General features: G+C 39.5%; 1 protein-coding gene across 3 annotated transcripts; it reads left to right on the forward strand.

The window, feature by feature from the left end:
• The first annotated feature begins 97 nt into the window (after window positions 1-97).
• On the forward strand, window positions 98-17,682 carry TRIM23 (tripartite motif containing 23). 3 transcript variants are annotated; one of them, XM_028748841.2, is made up of 11 exons: window positions 98-238; window positions 2,669-2,831; window positions 6,476-6,597; window positions 7,180-7,458; window positions 8,023-8,205; window positions 9,848-10,063; window positions 11,062-11,196; window positions 12,459-12,588; window positions 12,682-12,792; window positions 13,297-13,421; window positions 13,821-17,682. In XM_028748841.2, the coding sequence occupies exons 1-11, from the start codon at window positions 107-109 to the stop codon at window positions 13,998-14,000; spliced, it is 1,776 nt and encodes a 591-aa protein (XP_028604674.2). In that variant the 5' UTR covers window positions 98-106; the 3' UTR covers window positions 14,001-17,682. The 3 variants fall into 3 exon arrangements, with proteins under 3 accessions (XP_028604674.2, XP_028604673.2, XP_077792457.1); XM_028748840.2 differs by lacking the exon at window positions 98-238 and adding an exon at window positions 245-519; XM_077936331.1 differs by lacking the exons at window positions 98-238; window positions 2,669-2,831 and adding an exon at window positions 3,436-3,525.
• The last annotated feature ends 289 nt before the right edge of the window (window positions 17,683-17,971 follow it).

A 17,971-nucleotide genomic window follows, 5' to 3' on the forward strand; every position in this document is an offset into this window, starting at 1 on the left:
CCTCCGCAATCGAGCCAGAAACTACAATCCCCAGCGTGCTCTTTGGCTCGTCCGCACCGCCATAGGCGCCTCTGCTTGCTTTTATTTCGGGCGAGCTGTCAAAGTGATGCATGATGGGAGCTGTAGTCCTTTTATTTTTTACGTCCCTCGGCGCCGCTATCATGGCGGCCAATGGCAGAGTGGGAAACGGGGAGTGACAAGAAACGGACATGCGCAGTGCTTAGAAACCACAGACCGGGTATCGTTAAGATACGGGGGAAGCGACCTTGTTGTGTGTGTGTGTGTTTTGACGTTTGTACCGTCTCCTTTACCCACGGCTCTCTTTGGTGACGTAGGCGCGTAACCCCGCCCCGTCTCCAGGGGGACACTCCGCTGTGGGAGCGGCGAAGGCAGCTTCTTCTTGGTCTTTCTCCTTCCTTCTCCAAGATGGCCGCGCTAGGTGTAAACAAGGTCGGGGCTAGTGCGGGGCTGGATGCCGGGAACAGGCAGAGCCGGAGTCCGGCCGGGCCTGTGGTGAAGGTGAGCAGAGGGAGGCCGGGGGGGGGGGGGGCTTCCAAGCCGCCTTGGCGGAGCCCCCTCGCCGTTCGCTGTCTTGGGTGGGGGCGGGAGGAAAGAGAGGGGAGCCCCCGCCCCCTTTGGGCTCCCGGGCTGTAGCGCCTTCATCTCCTGCAAGAGCCTTCACGTTCTGCGGGTCGATTCTCTCCGGTTGTGCCCGTGTTGGGCAACCCTCGTGTGTATTTACCCCCCTCCCTGCTCCCCCTTCACATTACACACACACACACACACACACACACACAGAGAGAGAGAGAGAGAGAGAGAGAGAGAGAGAGAGACATATACATATATATATATATATATATATACACACACACACACACACACACACACACACACACACATATATACACACAAACACATACACATATAAATATCCAGACACACCTGCATTATACGTTGTATGTTCTGTACTGTTTAAAGCAAGGGGGTGTCCACAGCGATTTACCATGCGTATCAGATAGGTTTGACAAATGAGGTGGGACAAGGTAGGGGGAATCACATGTAGGGTTCCAGCATTTTTATCCGGCAGGTTTCCAGTTTTTTGCATCTATTCAGTAGGCGGTAAATAAGCAAGTGGAACATCTTAGGACATGAAGATGCAGTGATGGCAAAGAAACAGAAAATGTAGGGTTGTGTGCAGCTAAGTGCTGCTCACAATAGACCCATCTAAATTAATGGACATTACTAACTTTGATTTCCATGGGTCTGCTTTGAGTAGTTCTGCCTGTCATAGAGTTGTTGAAGGTATAAGGAAATGTTCCATTTTGGATGGCAAGAATATAAAGGGGCAGAACAGATGAAGAGGCGAAACTGGTACACTGGGATTCCCATGCATTTGGGAACTGTGCAAACATTTGTTACAGAACTGGAAACATATTAAGTATCGTAAACAATATGGACGTTGTATCTTGATAGCCTTCTGTCTCATTTTGAAAATATTGCAGGGGTTGGACTAGATGGTCCTCGTGGTCCCTTCCAGCCCTACAGTCCTATGATTCTATAATTCTTTGATGGAAAAATGCATTATGTTCCTTCCACAAGAGTGTCTAGTGACCTTGGGTGGGTTATGATCATGAACATGAGATCCAGTTTGTGGCTATACTTCGTTTGGATGTTCTGCCATACAAAAAAATGTGCATAATGCAGATAGAATGATACTTAATAATCCTGGTCCAAAATGTATGGTTTCACCCTAAGGGTCAGCCTGACAGCTGAGTTCACAAAAGTTACAAACCCACACAAATGGGTTGTATTCTAGCTTGCCCACATATTATCTATGTTAGTTACAGTGGTGTGTTTGTATTTGCTATTTTAATACAGATATTTTAGATTATGGATTGTTATATTATTGATATATACTTGTTTAATTTGTAATTTTTGCATGCTGTCTTATTAAAAGTTTCTTTTTTAAAATTGGGATATAAATTTATTAAGTAAATAAATAAATTGGAATTTTTGCTGTTGTGGAATAAAAAATGTGATTCCTTTTAAAGACCTTCTTAGGAAAATAGTTGTTACTTTCTTTGAAGTGCTATCTTAAGTTCAGTTACATGAAAGGTTCTCCCTCCTGTGTAGAAATACAACTATACCGAGACTAAGGCTGCAGTCCTATACCTACACCCCTTAGCTAGAAGTAAGCCCCAATTCACTCAGTAGGACAGATGTGTGTAGTAAGGTAGTCTAGGGAATACAACATACCAACCACTAAGGAAGTGCTTCGGGTCATGGACTACAGTTTTTAGGATCCACTAATTATCTGGTAGTTCTTAGTATATAGAGCTAACCTGAAACTTTATCATAATGAGGTCTGACCTGAGAGACTGATGCGGCTGTCCTCATCCCCATCCATAGTGGCATCTGTTGGCTGCATCCAAATACACATAGTTAACCACTTAGGAACATATGAAGCTTGCTTATACCGAGTCAGAATATTGATCTAAGTAAGTACTGTTGATGCTGACAGGCAGCGCCAGGACTTCCGGCACAAGTCCCAGGCCTACTTGGAGATACAGGGGATTGAACCTGGGACCTTTTTTGCATGGTCTTTACCGCTAACTTTTAGCTCTTCCCTAGTGCTTAAAAACTGAACGTATTCCCTTGTAAATTATAGGTTCTGGAATGTGGAGTCTGTGAAGATGTATTTTCACTGCAAGGAGACAAAGTTCCCAGACTGCTTTTGTGTGGTCATACAGTCTGTCATGACTGTCTCACTCGACTTCCTCTCCATGGCAGAGCAGTTCGGTGTCCCTTTGATCGGCAGGTTACTGAATTAGGTAAGCTGCTTAGAAATTGTTGAATTAAGAACATGAGAAAAGCCCTGCTGAGAAGACTAATGACCTGTGTAGGTCCACCATCCTGTTCTCAAATTGACTAACCCAATGCCTATGGGAGGCCCACAAGGAGGACACCAGTGCAGCAGCACTCTCCCCGCTTGTATTAATACACTACCTCTCACGCTGGAGGTAGCAGTCATTTTATATAGGTTTGCCAAATGGGCCGGTACAACAGACACACTTAGAATATATCTGCATAGCTTGAATATACTGAGGCAAACCACCACTTAAAAAACAAAACACTGACATTGGTTGCAAGGCAGTTCAGAAGTTTGACTTGTGCCCTTCAAAAGTTGCAGCAATGTGATGTGATGAAAAGAGCAATGTGCAGTATGAAAACGTATGGAAGATTTAATGTTTTAGGGGAAGGATTGTTGGAAAAATTGCTCTTGGGGAGACGGTGACCCCGCCCCCCCCCCAGGACCTCTGAGCGTCTCCCGGTAGGCACGTCTCTGGAATGGCATGTCCTTTCATCTCCAGAGTGCCTCTCTGCGACACTTTTCATATGAAAAGTGCAGACAAGTCTTCTAGATCTAAACTACATTTTATTTACATTCTATACAGACAATCCATAATCACGTCTGTGTTCTCCAAGCTCTGGCAGAACAACCTGTTGCATACTGCAAAAGTGAAGGTACAGTACAAAAACACGCTCAGATGAAAGAGATAAGACAGTCTTCCATTTCCACACTCTTCTCAGATATCTCGTGATTTATACTAATCACACTAGCAGCATCGGCTGCATAAAATTCCCAACAAAGGATAACCTCATTTGAAGCATAATAGATTATCCAACCTATAATGTATTGAACACATTGAAATATACCTTAAAGTAAAACAAGTTTAGGATTTGCCTATAAGAACATTTACTTTTGAGAAGCCTTGGTTATGCATGAAAGCAAAAGTCAAAATCCAATTTTTTCCGCATCAACAAGGGTCTCTTCTAGAACTAACAGGGAGGAAAGATAGGTATCTAGGAAGCTGCCTTACACCATGTCAGGCCAGAAGTCCTTCTAGCTCAGTATTGTCAACACTGACTAGGGTTTTGGACAGGGATCTTTCCCTACCTAGAGATGCCGTTGAATCTACCATTGAACCATAGCACTTTCCTGTAGCCCCCGGCCACCAAGTGTGCGACATCATTCACTCAGAACTATTTCAAATTTTTATTTTATTAAATATGTGTGGTAGTCAACCAGTCATATTCAGAGTAGGCCCCCTGAAATCTCTGGATTTAGCCATGACTAATTTAAGTCCATTGATTTCAGTGAGTCTGCTCCGATATTACTTAGTTTGATACCACCCTATATTTCTAATCTTGGTCACATTATCGTAATATTGTAAACATTGCTTGTGAAGTTATCTCAGGACAGCTGTTTAGTGCTTAATGTCATAAGACAATAAAAATGGTAGCAAGGTCAGACAGGTTCAGTCAAGCAAGGTTGTGTTTATAATGCAAAATAGTTCTATTATGTAGCATTAATTTGTATAATGCCATCTGTGTGCACGGAACTGCAAGGAGCAGCATAAGAAAAAGACATGTCCCTGCCCTGAGGAGGTTACAGTCTAAATTTGAGCTGTAGGGCGAGACAAGGGTAATAGTGCATAAATATGTATACTTAAGGATTTGTTCTGGTTGAGCTGAGGGCTGTGAAAAGGGGGAGGTGGTGATGAAGGATTTGAAGTAGGGAAGAGTGGCATCAGGTAGGGAGCAACACTGCAGAAAGAACTGAGCTGTTTAAGAGAGCAGACATTTCCTTTTAAACACAAATACTAGCTCCGTTTGTACAAGCCAACTCAGATCCCTATTAAGTTAGGGTGCAGTGACCCAAAACAAAACCTTTGAAGACAAAAGCGCCCATCAAGGCACCATTAAATGTGCTTAATGAAACAGTGTGTGGCTCAGCCTTCATAAGCCTTACTCCTTGTAGTATCTTACAATTAAGCTGAACAACCTGAATATGTTTGTGCCTCAGTCCTAGGGAGAAATCTGGGAAGAAATCTTTGCCACACCTTTCATTTTCTCTCCCCTACTCACCGCTCAAATATTGAGTGATTGGGGGAAAGCAATTTGCCGCTTTCCCCCTTTCCTGTTTGTAGAACTTGTAAGAATTCCTTCCATGATTTCTCAGTCTTCACTTTGCATCCATCCCCTTCCAAAGGATACACAGTTCAGTTATTTGAACTAGGATTTGACTTTCTGCGAATGGTTACACATTCCCATCAACATCACTAAGGACCCTCCATCATGGAGGTGCATTAAATTGTTTTTTCACTTTTTGCCAATCGCTGTAAAGAGACTGCTAGTAACTTCTCTGAATTTTCCTCCTTTCGGTGGTGGGAGAGTTTGGAAAGGGGCTGAAAAGCTAAGCTATGGAAGAGAGAACAGCCTGGGCAGAACAGAAATTAAAATAAACACAAGACCCAGTATGCACGTGATTAACACTAAATTAGCACCGCTACTCAATAATCCTCCCCGCACCCCTTCCTGTACTTGTGTGCGGGACAATCACAGCTATCCTTTTCGAGTTTTGGTCTGGTTTCTTGGGCAGGAGAACTCTTCTTAATATCTGTTGCTGAAAAGTGTGTGTTCTGGCTCTGATGTCCTCAGTCACTGATGAATCAAAGAGGAATGTTTGCCCATTTCGTGACTGGTGTACCGTAATCAATGGGCTCAGTATTCACTCCATGATTGCCCACATAATGCAGTCTTGTTTCTGATATGCAGGCTCCCTGCTATTCAAGCTTCATGCCTTTTCTAAGGAAAGGCTGCCAAAAGCTGTAGGTTTGTTGTTGTTTAGAATGTTCCATAGATTTCATGAAATAGGCATATCTATAAAATTATGTAACCTGCACATATGGTATATGTCAAGTAAATATTTTTTTTAGTGAGGAACCTGGCAGTTAGCACTTTGAATAGTTCCTACATTAGCTGAACTAAATTTGGACAGGCTTCATCAAAACCACCATTTGTTTTGAAGTACTGTACTGGAATCCATCCATGAAAATATATACATGTGAAAAGGTAAAAAACCCAGCTGTCCATCAAGTATTTATCCTAATCTCTTAACAATATTTGGGTGGGTTAATTAAAAGTTGAAGCCAACAGAGATAGAAGCAATTTGTACTGGGTCAGTACAAATTCAGTAGCACTAACATATTTAAAGGCTTGTTGTTAAAAATGAAAAGCACAATTCAGCCCAAGACCAGCGTTTTGTACCCTGTTGAGTTCTTCAGTGTGTCCCATTAAAATGAAAGAGCCCTAAGTTATTAACTTTAGACTACATGCAAAGGCTTCAGATCAAAGATCCATGAGTGAAAGGAAAAATATATTAGTGCTAATCTATGAAGTCTTCTGAAAGTTAGCAGAAAACTTCTCACACTGATGTTCCACAACCAAACATGGGGTTGCAGTAGGAGAAATACGGTGAATAAGGAAGATCCAGCATATAGTTTATAAAATCTAATGGACCATAAGATCTTGAGAGAGAGCTCGTGCAAACTGAAAAACTTCTCTGGCTATGGGATCACTTTTCAAAAGAATATTTTTTTTTCTGTCTTGATTTTTCCCCCCTCCAAAACAGGAGATTCTGGTGTATGGGGTTTGAAAAAAAACTTTGCTTTGTTGGAACTCCTGGAACGACTTCAAAATGGGCTTGGTGGTCAGTGTGGGACAACTGAAGAAGCCATTGGCCTCTCTGGAGAGGTAGTAGTAATCCATTTTGTATTTTGTTTTGTGTCACTTTCAGAGTAGTGTTCCCAATCACTTTTTTATATTTCAGTTTGATTGTCCTTTTCAGATGTCATAAATGTTTGATTTTAATTCAGTGATTGCAACATTACTACATTAACAACTAAAAGACCTGTACCTAAATTACATGTTCAGGAGTATCTAGTGGTACAGATTCTCCTGGACTATATAATTTCAGATTTGTACCTGCACTCTCAATGAGAACTGTCAAGTAACAGCTGTTCTATTCGATATTTCTGACTATATAGTTATTTCTAGAACGTGTATGCTAGTTCCCTAGAGCAGGTATCTATAAAATTTTGTTTCATCGATTGGGCGATAATTGGGCAAGCATTGGGATTTTGATTTGTAGCCATAATAAGCTTTCAGCACTTTTATTCACCAAGGTGTTTGAAAATATTTTACTGATTTAATTGTGTGCATTTTAGTCTGTTTTTCTTGTTAACGCTGTACAATGCCCTGGAATCTAATATGAAAAACATTTTTATGCGACCAGTCACCATGAGTAAATAATGTTCTAGTTTTTATTTTTGTTAGTGCATTGTCCGCTGTGATGAAGATGAAACACATCTTGCTTCAGTATACTGCACTGTTTGTGCCACTCACCTGTGTGCAGAGTGTTCCCAACTCACACATTCCACGAAGACACTTGCAAAACACAGACGTGTGCCCCTTGCTGATAAACCTCATGAGAAGACCATGTGCTCTCAGCACCAAGTCCATGCTATTGAATTTGTGTGCCTGGAAGAAGGGTGTCAAGCCAGTCCTCTCATGTGTTGTGTCTGCAAAGAATATGGAAAGCATCAGGGTCATAAAGTAGGTTATGTCAATTTTTATTGTCCAGCTATGTTATTGTTAATATGTGACTGAAAAGGAGAATTTGTGTTGTTGCTTTTGCCCATTTGACAAACCATCAGACTATATTTTGTTCCCTCTCCTATTCTTTACATTACTTATTTAATAAAGGCAATGTTCCAGGGAATCATTAAGCTATCACTAAAGCTGCTTTCCTGCTGTCACCTAGGAGGGCTGCTAGACAATTTTGTGTTCGTATATTGATGTATAATACTGTCCAGCTAATGCTTATATTTAATTTTCCATCTCTTTTGAAACATAACTAGTCTTTACATACGTCTTGTTAAATAATAATAAAGTTTAAATATTTTAAATCTTACTATGATAAATTAAAGATCACAGCTTTTGAAAGATGATTCATGCAAAGGAGCATGCAAAGACTGGTTACCTTGTGCGCCTACATTTCTGCGCTAAGCCCCTGAGGCAGAATGTTTTTTCTCTCTCATACTGTGTGGGGGCAGAATTTGTAGATGGGAAGAATTTGGAAATGGGACTTCAGATTTACTTTTGATGCTTTCCCCTTAGCACAGTGTTTTGGAACCAGAAGCAAACCAGATCCGTGCTTCCATTTTAGACATGGCTCACTGTATAAGAACTTTCACAGAAGAAATATCAGATTATTCTCGGAAACTAGTTGGAATAGTTCAGCAGATAGAAGGAGGAGAACAGATAATTGAAGATGGAATTGGAATGGCTCATACAGAACATGTAAGCAAGCTTGTCATTTCCTCGACCTGCACGTAATCTTCATTATAACTATTGATATCTCCCCACCCCTTTACACTTTTTAAATGAAGCAGTATGCCATGTTATCCAGTATTAACATGACTCACAAAAGCTTTTTCAAGGCCACTGATCAAAAGTAAGTTGGTATGGGCAAGGGTAGAGGACCTTCTGGAGGAGAAAATAGAGCCAATAAGTCTGTTCTGTTAACTCACTAGTGGTAATGGACTATTTTGCAAAGCTGTTTTCCAGAAGAAAGCAGCCATGAAGAAGCAGAAATGATTGATTTTGGAATAATTATAGAGATGATAATGAAAAATACAGCTAGGATACAAAGTGCATGCCTAAGTACTTAGACTTACCTAGTAGGGTTTTTATTTACTGTATTGCCATATCACTAAATGATTTGGAAAGTTTTTCATTTTAAAAAAATGGCTTACTATGTAGCATGGCAGGTAGCTACTGGTGAAATACAAATCTGACATTTCCTGGACACGTGGAACTTTGGTTTGTGGGTTTTTTATTCCAGTCTGTGTTTTTATTTCTTTTCAGAATCTCCTAATGCTGTTCCTAGCTGATTTGACTAGGACACCAACCTTAGTATTATGCAGAAATAGCAGTGTTGATTATACTGTATAAGGTTTTCTGTGGAAACGTCATGAATTAGATTAGCTTGCATATTTCATCTGTTGGTGATCAGGCTAATTTGAATGAAGATACATATTAGAATATACCTGGTACTTTTGTTACACTTTGGTTTAGATGTAGCGATTTGTGTGTGGTACATAATCCTGTATTCTAGAGCTACAATTTTGGCCCTCAGTTACTTCTAATTTGTGAATTTCACTTCTAAAAGCAATGAGTTAATAGGTTTACAGTATTTTGCTAAGGCATTTGGCAAAAGTTTATTCAAAGGATAGATACTACTGGGAAAGTGGAAGGACCATAGTGTTAAGAGTAGTTCTAACAGTGAGCGGTTAATATATATTATGGATTACTGTGTCTCTTCTAGCTGGGTTGATTCAGAATGGGGAGTCAGCACTTCCAACTCATAGGAGAGCCAACAGAGATCATGAGATTTGAAAACAAAAAACATTTTGGTAATACTTTAACATTCATTTAAAAAAAATATTTTATTAATTTTCCCAAAAAAACAAAACAAATAAAAACAATACATATTCAAACATAAAAAAAGAGTAGACTTCCCCCTATTCCCTTCCCTGGTTCCATTGTTTATCATCATACCGCATGTCCATTTTAAATTGTAAAATCATTAAAATTACTTATTGTCCAGTCATAATGTCTTTACAAGTATTTTTAAAATCCTGCTAATGTATTAACCTGTGTACATTGCTTCTGTATGTATGCAATAAAGTCCTTCTAATCTTATTGCACTCCTTTAACATTCAAAACACACTGACATTATTCTTCTAGCTTTCCTCACAATAATGGAGGCTGGTAACATTTTAAAAATGAACACTAATTTCTCCAGAGATATGTCTTATGTTAAGCAGTCTACTGGAAAATTGTGTGCCAGCCCATTGCAATGGAGAAGGATATTAAAGCTCTGTCTTAAAGAGGTCTTCAACAACGTAATGCCTGTCTCCTTGATTTCATAACCACCCAGGTCCCAGGTACTGCAGAGAATGCTCGTTCATGTGTACGAGCCTATTTTTCTGATCTTCATGAAACCCTCTGCCGCCAAGAAGAAATGGCACTTAGTGTGGTTGATGCCCATGTGCGGGAGAAATTGATCTGGCTTAGGCAACAGCAAGAAGATATGACTATTCTGTTGTCCCAGGTTTCAACAGCTTGCCTTCACTGTGAAAAGACATTACAGCAGGTGAAGTATCCATAAAGTGGCCCTCTTCCATTTATATGTACTTTAGGTTGCTGACTCAGGTTGACAATGTCAGGTGGTTTATAAATAATTTGTAAAAGTTTCTCTGTTGGGTGAGTCCCTTGTGGGAGAACAAAATAATTATTGTTGGGAAAATACTGTGTTAGGGATTTGCTTTTATTGGGTTAATTGTATGTGTAAGCTTAGTTATTCTAAAATTCTGCTTCTACAAATGGTGATTTGGGACACAGCAGTGGTTTGTAAAAGTTTCTCTGTTGGGTGAGTCCCTTGTGGAAGGGAGAAGTATTGGATAACAAAAGGATAACAAAAGGGGGAAGATGGGACGCAAAAGTGCTGTAGCATCTGAGTCAAAGGATAGGTTTGAAATATAAAAGTTTAACGTAGTTGGTGATGCCTTTTTCTAGTGAAATGTTTGGGATCCACACTAGTTGTATAGAAATTAATGTAGAAACCTATTAGGCTTGGCCTTAAGAGACAAAATACTGTAGGGTCAATGTTCTTACATAGTTACTTGAGCATTAAAATAAAGATGTTCAGCTGCCTCTCGTGTACCAAACAAAATAAAACAAGAAAAGGAGCAATCGTGTGTGTTGATAGTAGCACCCATTTTTAATCCTAATTAGATTCTTTTCCCATTCAAGTCTTTATATTTGCCAGTATTGTTTCAGTTGAATAATACAGTAGCTTTCTTGTCTTGGTTCCTGTGTAGTGTTACTGTGTTTTTCTTAAGACAAACAAAAGCTTCTGTGAACAGCATGCATTCCTGTCTTCCATTTCTCCATTGTTGATGTATCATGAAACAATTTATTTCAGTTACAGTAGAGTTTTAAATCTGCTTGAGTTAAAGTTCAATTTTATATTTAGTAAAAAATGTAACTTTCTTTTTGGTAGACGTAACTTCTTGCTCAGCTGGATTTTGAGAAGGAAAACACATAGGTGGTACTTCGTTCATTGTATTAAATTTAGCTTCCTTTTTAAAGGATGACTGCAGAGTGGTCTTGGCCAAACAAGAAATTACAAGGCTTCTAGAAACACTACAAAAACAACAACAACAGTTTACCGAGCTTGCAGACCATATACAACTTGATGCTAGCATTCCAGTTACTTTTACAAAGGTACAGTTTTCTCATGTTTAGGTTGCTTCAAGACTTTGATCATGAATCCAGAAAGAAGTAAGAACTCTTTCTTTCTTTCTTTCTTTCTTTCTTTCTTTCTTTCTTTCTTTCTTTCTTTCTCCCTCTTCTCCTCTGCCACCCCAAGTACAGCAAGAAACACTCATGGCCAGCTGGCTTTTGAAACTCCCCAAATTACAAGTAATTTGCAACACTGTGCAATCATGTCTTGGATATATCTACATTTAAAAAAAAAGATAGACCCGAAGACTAGGGTGACTGTGTAGGAATGTTTTTCTTTTGTTTAATATCCTATAAATCATGGTAGCTGTTGCCCTAATTCAAAGTCTTTTGGTTAAAATAGTATCTGCTAATGAAATGACTTTGCATCTTTTCAATTGTGCATGTTTTTGTTTAGTCAAACATATTATCTTGCAGATTGTCGGACTAAAATTGTAACCATTCTGTTCACAAAACCTTTAGTATCTCAGCAAAAAAAACCCACAACTTACCAATGAGAGAAATTAATCATTTGGGGTAATATCCAGCATCATGCAAATGGTCTTCCGCTCATACAATGTGGCTTGCCCTTCTTTCTTTCACCTCCTGCAGCCCCCAAGCGCTGGATGTGCTACTTGGGTTATTTTCTTTTGAATATTTTATATTGTTATTTGCAAATCATTTAGATCTTCTTGGTTAAGTGAAATCTAACACTTGTTTAAAAACTAAATAAAAGTGTTGGCTTTCTACTTAGCTTTGGCTCACCCACAGAACCAGCGTCCTTTAAGATGAAACTTACGTATCCTAAATGAGACACAGTGTCAGAAATTCAAAGCGCTCCATGTGTCCACCCAAATACACCTGCACAGGAAGTGATCAATTTCTTCTGACTACTGCTTCTCACACTACAATGTTGGGTGGTATTCAGCTAAATTTTACTCAGAGGAAACCCTCTGAAATTAATTAACACGACTAAATAATTTAAGTAGGTCCACTCTGAGGAAAATATAGTTGATGGCCCATCAATACATATAATAAATTCATATACCCCTATGAATCGGAGCACGAGTTTCTTCCATTACGACATTTAATCATCTTTGCAGTTCACGAAACTTAAAACACTGTTAACAAGCAAGAAACTTACATGATACATTACATTAGGATTTTCCTTTGCCACAGCACCTTGAGCTAATAAAAATTCTTTTTGCGGGGCATGGGGGGGGGGCAAACCAGGTTTCTCTCAATACCTTTTTTCTCGGCTGCAGGACAACAGGGTACACATTGGGCCAAAAATGGAGATTCGGGTTGTAACTCTGGGATTAGACGGAGCTGGCAAGACAACCATTTTATTTAAGCTGAAGCAGGATGAATTCATGCAACCTATTCCAACAATAGGCAAGTAATGTTGATTTTGGAACCTGTGAAATGTTATATAAATCCTTTGTCAGAAGTGTGGTTAAAAGGCCCTTCCTTTCCATCCTCCTTTAGGTTTTAATGTTGAAACAGTAGAATATAAAAATCTGAAGTTCACTATTTGGGATGTAGGAGGTAAACACAAGCTAAGGCCTTTGTGGAAACATTATTACCTCAATACACAAGGTAAGAGTGCCATATTTCATATTTTGACTCATTGAAATATACAATGAATAATTATGCCTATTAAAAGTAAGAAAGGGAATGTTTCCTAGGTTTATTGTCAAATGCTGTAATTCTAAACACATCTGTTTGAAAGTAAATTCCATGGAAATCAATGGGTATTGCATTTCAGAGTACAACAATTCAGGGGTCTGACTGCTAGACAACATTTTAATTTCTTCAGTTTTGGTCTCTGTGACGAGTGACTTGCATTTACTTTCAGATTTGATCTTTGGCTTTGCTTCAGGCTGATACAGTTTAGAAAGTTGTACAGTGCAGTTTATTTCAGTAAAGAAAATGGTTCAGTTGCCAGTTTGTTGTAAGTAAACAATTTCTGGAAAATATGTATAGACTTCAGATGTCGTATATAGGGCTGGAGTCTTTCCCCTGTTTCCTAAGTTATAATATCTGCATGTGGAATGAAAATCTGTAGCAAAATGTAGCTGCATAATTGTTCTCTTCCTGTAGCGGTGGTGTTTGTTATTGATAGCAGCCACAGAGACAGGGTCAGTGAAGCACACAATGAACTTGCCAAACTGTTAACGGAAAAGGAGTTGCGAGATGCTTTGCTGCTGATCTTTGCCAATAAGCAGGTATTGTGGTCCTTTTTTTAGTTTCCTCATTTGTCTCAATTTAACCTCATTATGCTAGTGTAAAGTTAAGTATGGAAACAAAATTTAAAAGGCTTATATTAATTGTAATGTTTCCTCTGATAAACTGTTAATTTAGCTGAAAATAAATAAAAACCCCAACCTTCTTAACAGTCTGTTTTGGGTCTTCTATTAATTTCCAAAATCTTGCAGATAGAGTTCTAGCCACGTTTCTTAAAAACATAATTGGTACTTGAATACTTGTGAAGATTTAAATATATTTAACAAAATTCTGTAGGTTTTGGCACTGACTTTAATTTTCAATCTGCCGCATTCATAAGGTAAGATTACTAATTCTTAAGTTACTGTCTATACATTTAAGTATATGGTTGTTGTTTGCAGGATGTGGCAGGGGCACTTTCCGTAGAAGAGGTCACAGAATTGCTGAGTCTGCACAAACTCTGCTGTGGTCGGAGCTGGTACATTCAAGGGTGTGATGCCAGAAGTGGCATGGGACTGTATGAAGGACTGGATTGGCTCTCGAGACACCTGGTAGCCGCAGGTGTGCTGGATGTCGCATAAGGTCCTCTTGAGAAGTGTTAAGCTTGAAGATCACTTAATTTATTTGTGTGACTTGAGATGGTCAAACACGAACTTTTCATCTAAGGCTATGTATTCTAAAGAAAACAACTAACATTTTTGCTGGAATGCTTATTGGAGTGTGGTACAGTGAGTGTGTAATTCCTGTAAATTATGGTAATTTAATAGTGGTGTGGTGGATTTGCAAGAAAGGTGCCTTGGTGTTTTTTTTTTTTTTTAAGAAATGAGATTTGAAAGGTCTTACACTTCCCTATTAAGCAACTAATTTATCTTCTCACAAGTACTTTAGGAACTTAGCATTTATTTGACCTTGCTCCTTTCAGAGTTGGCCTTGCTGCATTCGCTTTTTCTCAGATCTCACTTGGGCACGCAGGCACACACAATCCACTTCTTGATAAAAAGAAAAATGAAGTAGACATGGTGCCGGGTTGGGCATAGAGCCTATGTACTTGTAGATGTGTGTGCATTTCGTCTGGGTACCTTGTGTAGCTTGCAGATGTGAGAGTGTGGAATGGGCACACCTACCAGCGGCAAGTGGTCCTTGGAGTTGGTGAATGCTGCCATCAGGCCAAAAGACCTTTGCCATCCTTACTCTATAGCTCCAAATATCTCCTCCCCCCCCCCCCGAAGCTACTGCAACCAAACTCCTTCAAAGTTTCATTTTCGTTTTCCTCCTTCATCTTCCATTTTAGAGGAAAAAACATCACCTTGCAGAAGGATTAGCAGTAATGGATGCTGGAGTTTCTCATGCTTCTCTTGGGCCCGGGTTAATGGCCGGTCAGGTCTCCAGCAATCCAAGTGTAGACCTAAATGTGCCCTGGTTAAAATCTATCCTCAGTTATACTTGTTTGTCTGACTGAGGTTGCAAGTGGATGTTGCCTAAATATACATTTTTAGTGACTTTGGGGGGGAAATTTATTTTAATCAGCTTCATAAAATCCTCCTTTCCCTCCTTCATTTCCCTCCATATGTACATTGTGCCATGCAGGCAACTTCTGATCTGGTGGTACATGATTACATACCCCTCTTTCCATAAGATCAGTAATGGTTTATTTTCAGTTCTTGATGGGAAATCATGTACAGTTTTGGAAAGCCGAAGTACCTCTCTTGCAACTCCCTATATAAGAAACATTGAAGCACAATTACACTGTCACAGTGGCTGCACTTTTACTCAAATCTGGGGTAAGCTTTGCCTTCAAAACTTCTTTTCAGCTACAGTTCTATGGTGGATAGGTGGATTGTATATATATTTTCTAACGTCAGAGGACCTGTGAATGGGGAAAGCTCTGTAACAAGGATCTGTAGCAGTTTATCTCATTAGCCTTAATCAGTTTATCACTTGGTTAGCTGCTTGAGCACATTGTGTTTTGCAGGTCTGTGAAATATTTAACCCAATTACATGAAGACACCAGTTGTTAGCATTTGGATTCATCCTTTTGGACATTCAGTCCACTGAGGAAAGAGGATGTGTGTATTTGACAGGAAACTCGAGTTACAGGACCCAAGTTGTGTAACATACATCTGGATAACCTTCTGCAGATACACCAATGGAGGAATTGTGTGGAGCTATGTGAGGAAGTTCCCTGTATCTTATACCATGAAGAGGGCATGTATGTGGTTGAGTAAAAGTTCAGAGTTCAAATGCTGATTCCACATTGCTGTGGTCACTAGTCCCCAGGCTGCAGCAGGCAGGGCTGCGGCAGGCAAATTTGACTGCTGGTCGTGGCCTAAAAGGGATAGTTCTGTTTTTTAAATCCAGATTCTCTCCCCAAGCAACATAGGAATTAAACTTCATACCCTTCTAATTGTGCTCTCAGCACAAGAATTTCTGCTTGCCGGACAAAATTACCCTCCCTCTCCTTCCCATGGACTGTTCCAGGGGTTTTACCAACCTTCCAGAGCAGATTCGGGGAAGGAGGGGGGAAGCTGCATTGCATTAGCAGGAGTCCTAGTGCTGGCTTCCATTGACAAGCTGGGTTAGTTGAATCTGGCCTGTAATGTTCCTTTCAGAAACCCTTTGAGTAGACTGTTTTCCCTATGTTGGTTCTAGATAACACAACTAAAATTAGATCATTATAACTAGTAATTAGATAATCCACATGCAACATGTGTTTACTTCAACTAGAGGTCTGTTCAAACCTTAATCCTGAAATGGTTGAACGTGTTGCTTTTTGTAACCAGCTATACACATTGAGGGATGCAGCGCAAGACCATGCATAGGGTTTTTTTTTGGGGGGGGGGGAGATTAAGTTGCACTGTGTCTAGTGAGGCTTGTTCCTGTGTAACTGAATGCAGGATTGCAGAACTACCTTTCCAACCTTTCTGATGAAATGTTCCTGGTAAGCTGATCTAGAAAAATGTTACTAAGGGCCCTCAAATTCTTTACAAGTATAAGACTCCAAAGTGTCTGAATACCTTGAAAGCTTCATGCAGTGTTCAGTTAGGAAGGAATATTGCATATAGTAGTAGGCTGCCACAAATTCTATGTCTGATTTGAAGCATGAGAATTCTGCTACATAGCTGAGATACAGTTGTTGCCATGATGCAGTTCCTTTCTTTTCTGGCTCTTCTAGATGAAGCAGATACTTACAACCACTCTCACTTTAACTAAAATCTTGTTTGCTGAATCCTGTTTTGTTACAACAAGTGGCTATCACTGCCCATACAAGAGACCTTTACCCTCAAGGAACTTTCCTCTGCCTCAATGAATAACCTCTTCACAGCATACCACAAACCTAGACTGGATGCATTTATGTGCAAGGCCTAGCTGTGTGTGTTTGAAATAATTTGGAGACTTTTGACTGAATTTCAGTGAGGCCAGGCTTTCACTTATTTATACCCTTTTTATTTTTCAACACTATTCAAATGCATGACAACACGTGATAATGCAGCGGTTGGGAAGGGTAAATGTGAATTGTTCTTCTGTGGCTTTAATTGCTGTAGCGTTATTGTTCTGGGCTCTCCTTGTAAAACACTCAAGATGTTTTAGGACATTGGATAAATACTTGTTTTTCAAAAACCTGTTTGTTCCTGTCAAGCTCTACTATAAATGTAGTGGGCTTGCATTGAAAGTATTGAAATCCACTTAAGTGACTGTGAACATAAATGTTGCATTTGTTTGAATTCAAACAATTACCAGATAAAATTTTAGCTGCTTGTTTGTACTGTATATAACAATTTCAGCTATAAACTTCAAGCTTGTTTCATATGATGTTGAGCTTCAACTCAGTTTAGTATACTGATATGTGCTAGTTTTTAAGAAGTGTTTCAACTCCAAGGAGATTTTTAAAGGTTAGCATAAAAGCTGTATTAAGAACAGACAGTTTGTAAAACAATTGGGTCATAGTCTAGTTTTAACTGTGAAACTAAAACGCAACATTCAGTGACAAATAAGTGACAATATTAACGTATTGCTTTAAAAAATAACGTATTAATGTATAGGGCTTCATTCCTTGACATACTCCAGCTTTTAACTGTATGTAATGAATTCTTTTCTAATTGTGAATTGGGAGTGAATGGAAGTACTGAGAGGGGTTATAGCACCAAGAATTCCATGTTCTGGGGCTACACAAGGTATAAAATAGCTCACAAAACAATGTTGGATTAAAAAAAATTGATGGTGTGATTTTAAAATGACCCCCTAACAATAAAAATTCTCTAGCCAGCTGGTGGAATGTGTCGTCTTTCTGAAGTAGATTTTTGCCACTTAATTTCTCTCCCCCCCCCCCCCCCCGCATCAAATAGTTATTTATGGTCAACCAAGAAAGTGAATAATGAGTGAATGTGTCTGGATGTTGGATGGCTTATATTTGTAAGTGGGAGTGGGGGGTTTCAAATGAATGCTAAGTGTCTCCTGCCATTCTTTATAGATGTTAGCTCGCATAAGAATGTGGTCAAAACAGATGACACATGTGTGCATGTTCAGAGGTTGACCTCAGTTAGTCTTGGGGCAC

The sequence above is a fragment of the Podarcis muralis genome, chromosome 11 (genome assembly GCF_964188315.1).
Source record: "Podarcis muralis chromosome 11, rPodMur119.hap1.1, whole genome shotgun sequence".
Classification (NCBI taxonomy): domain Eukaryota; kingdom Metazoa; phylum Chordata; class Lepidosauria; order Squamata; family Lacertidae; genus Podarcis; species Podarcis muralis.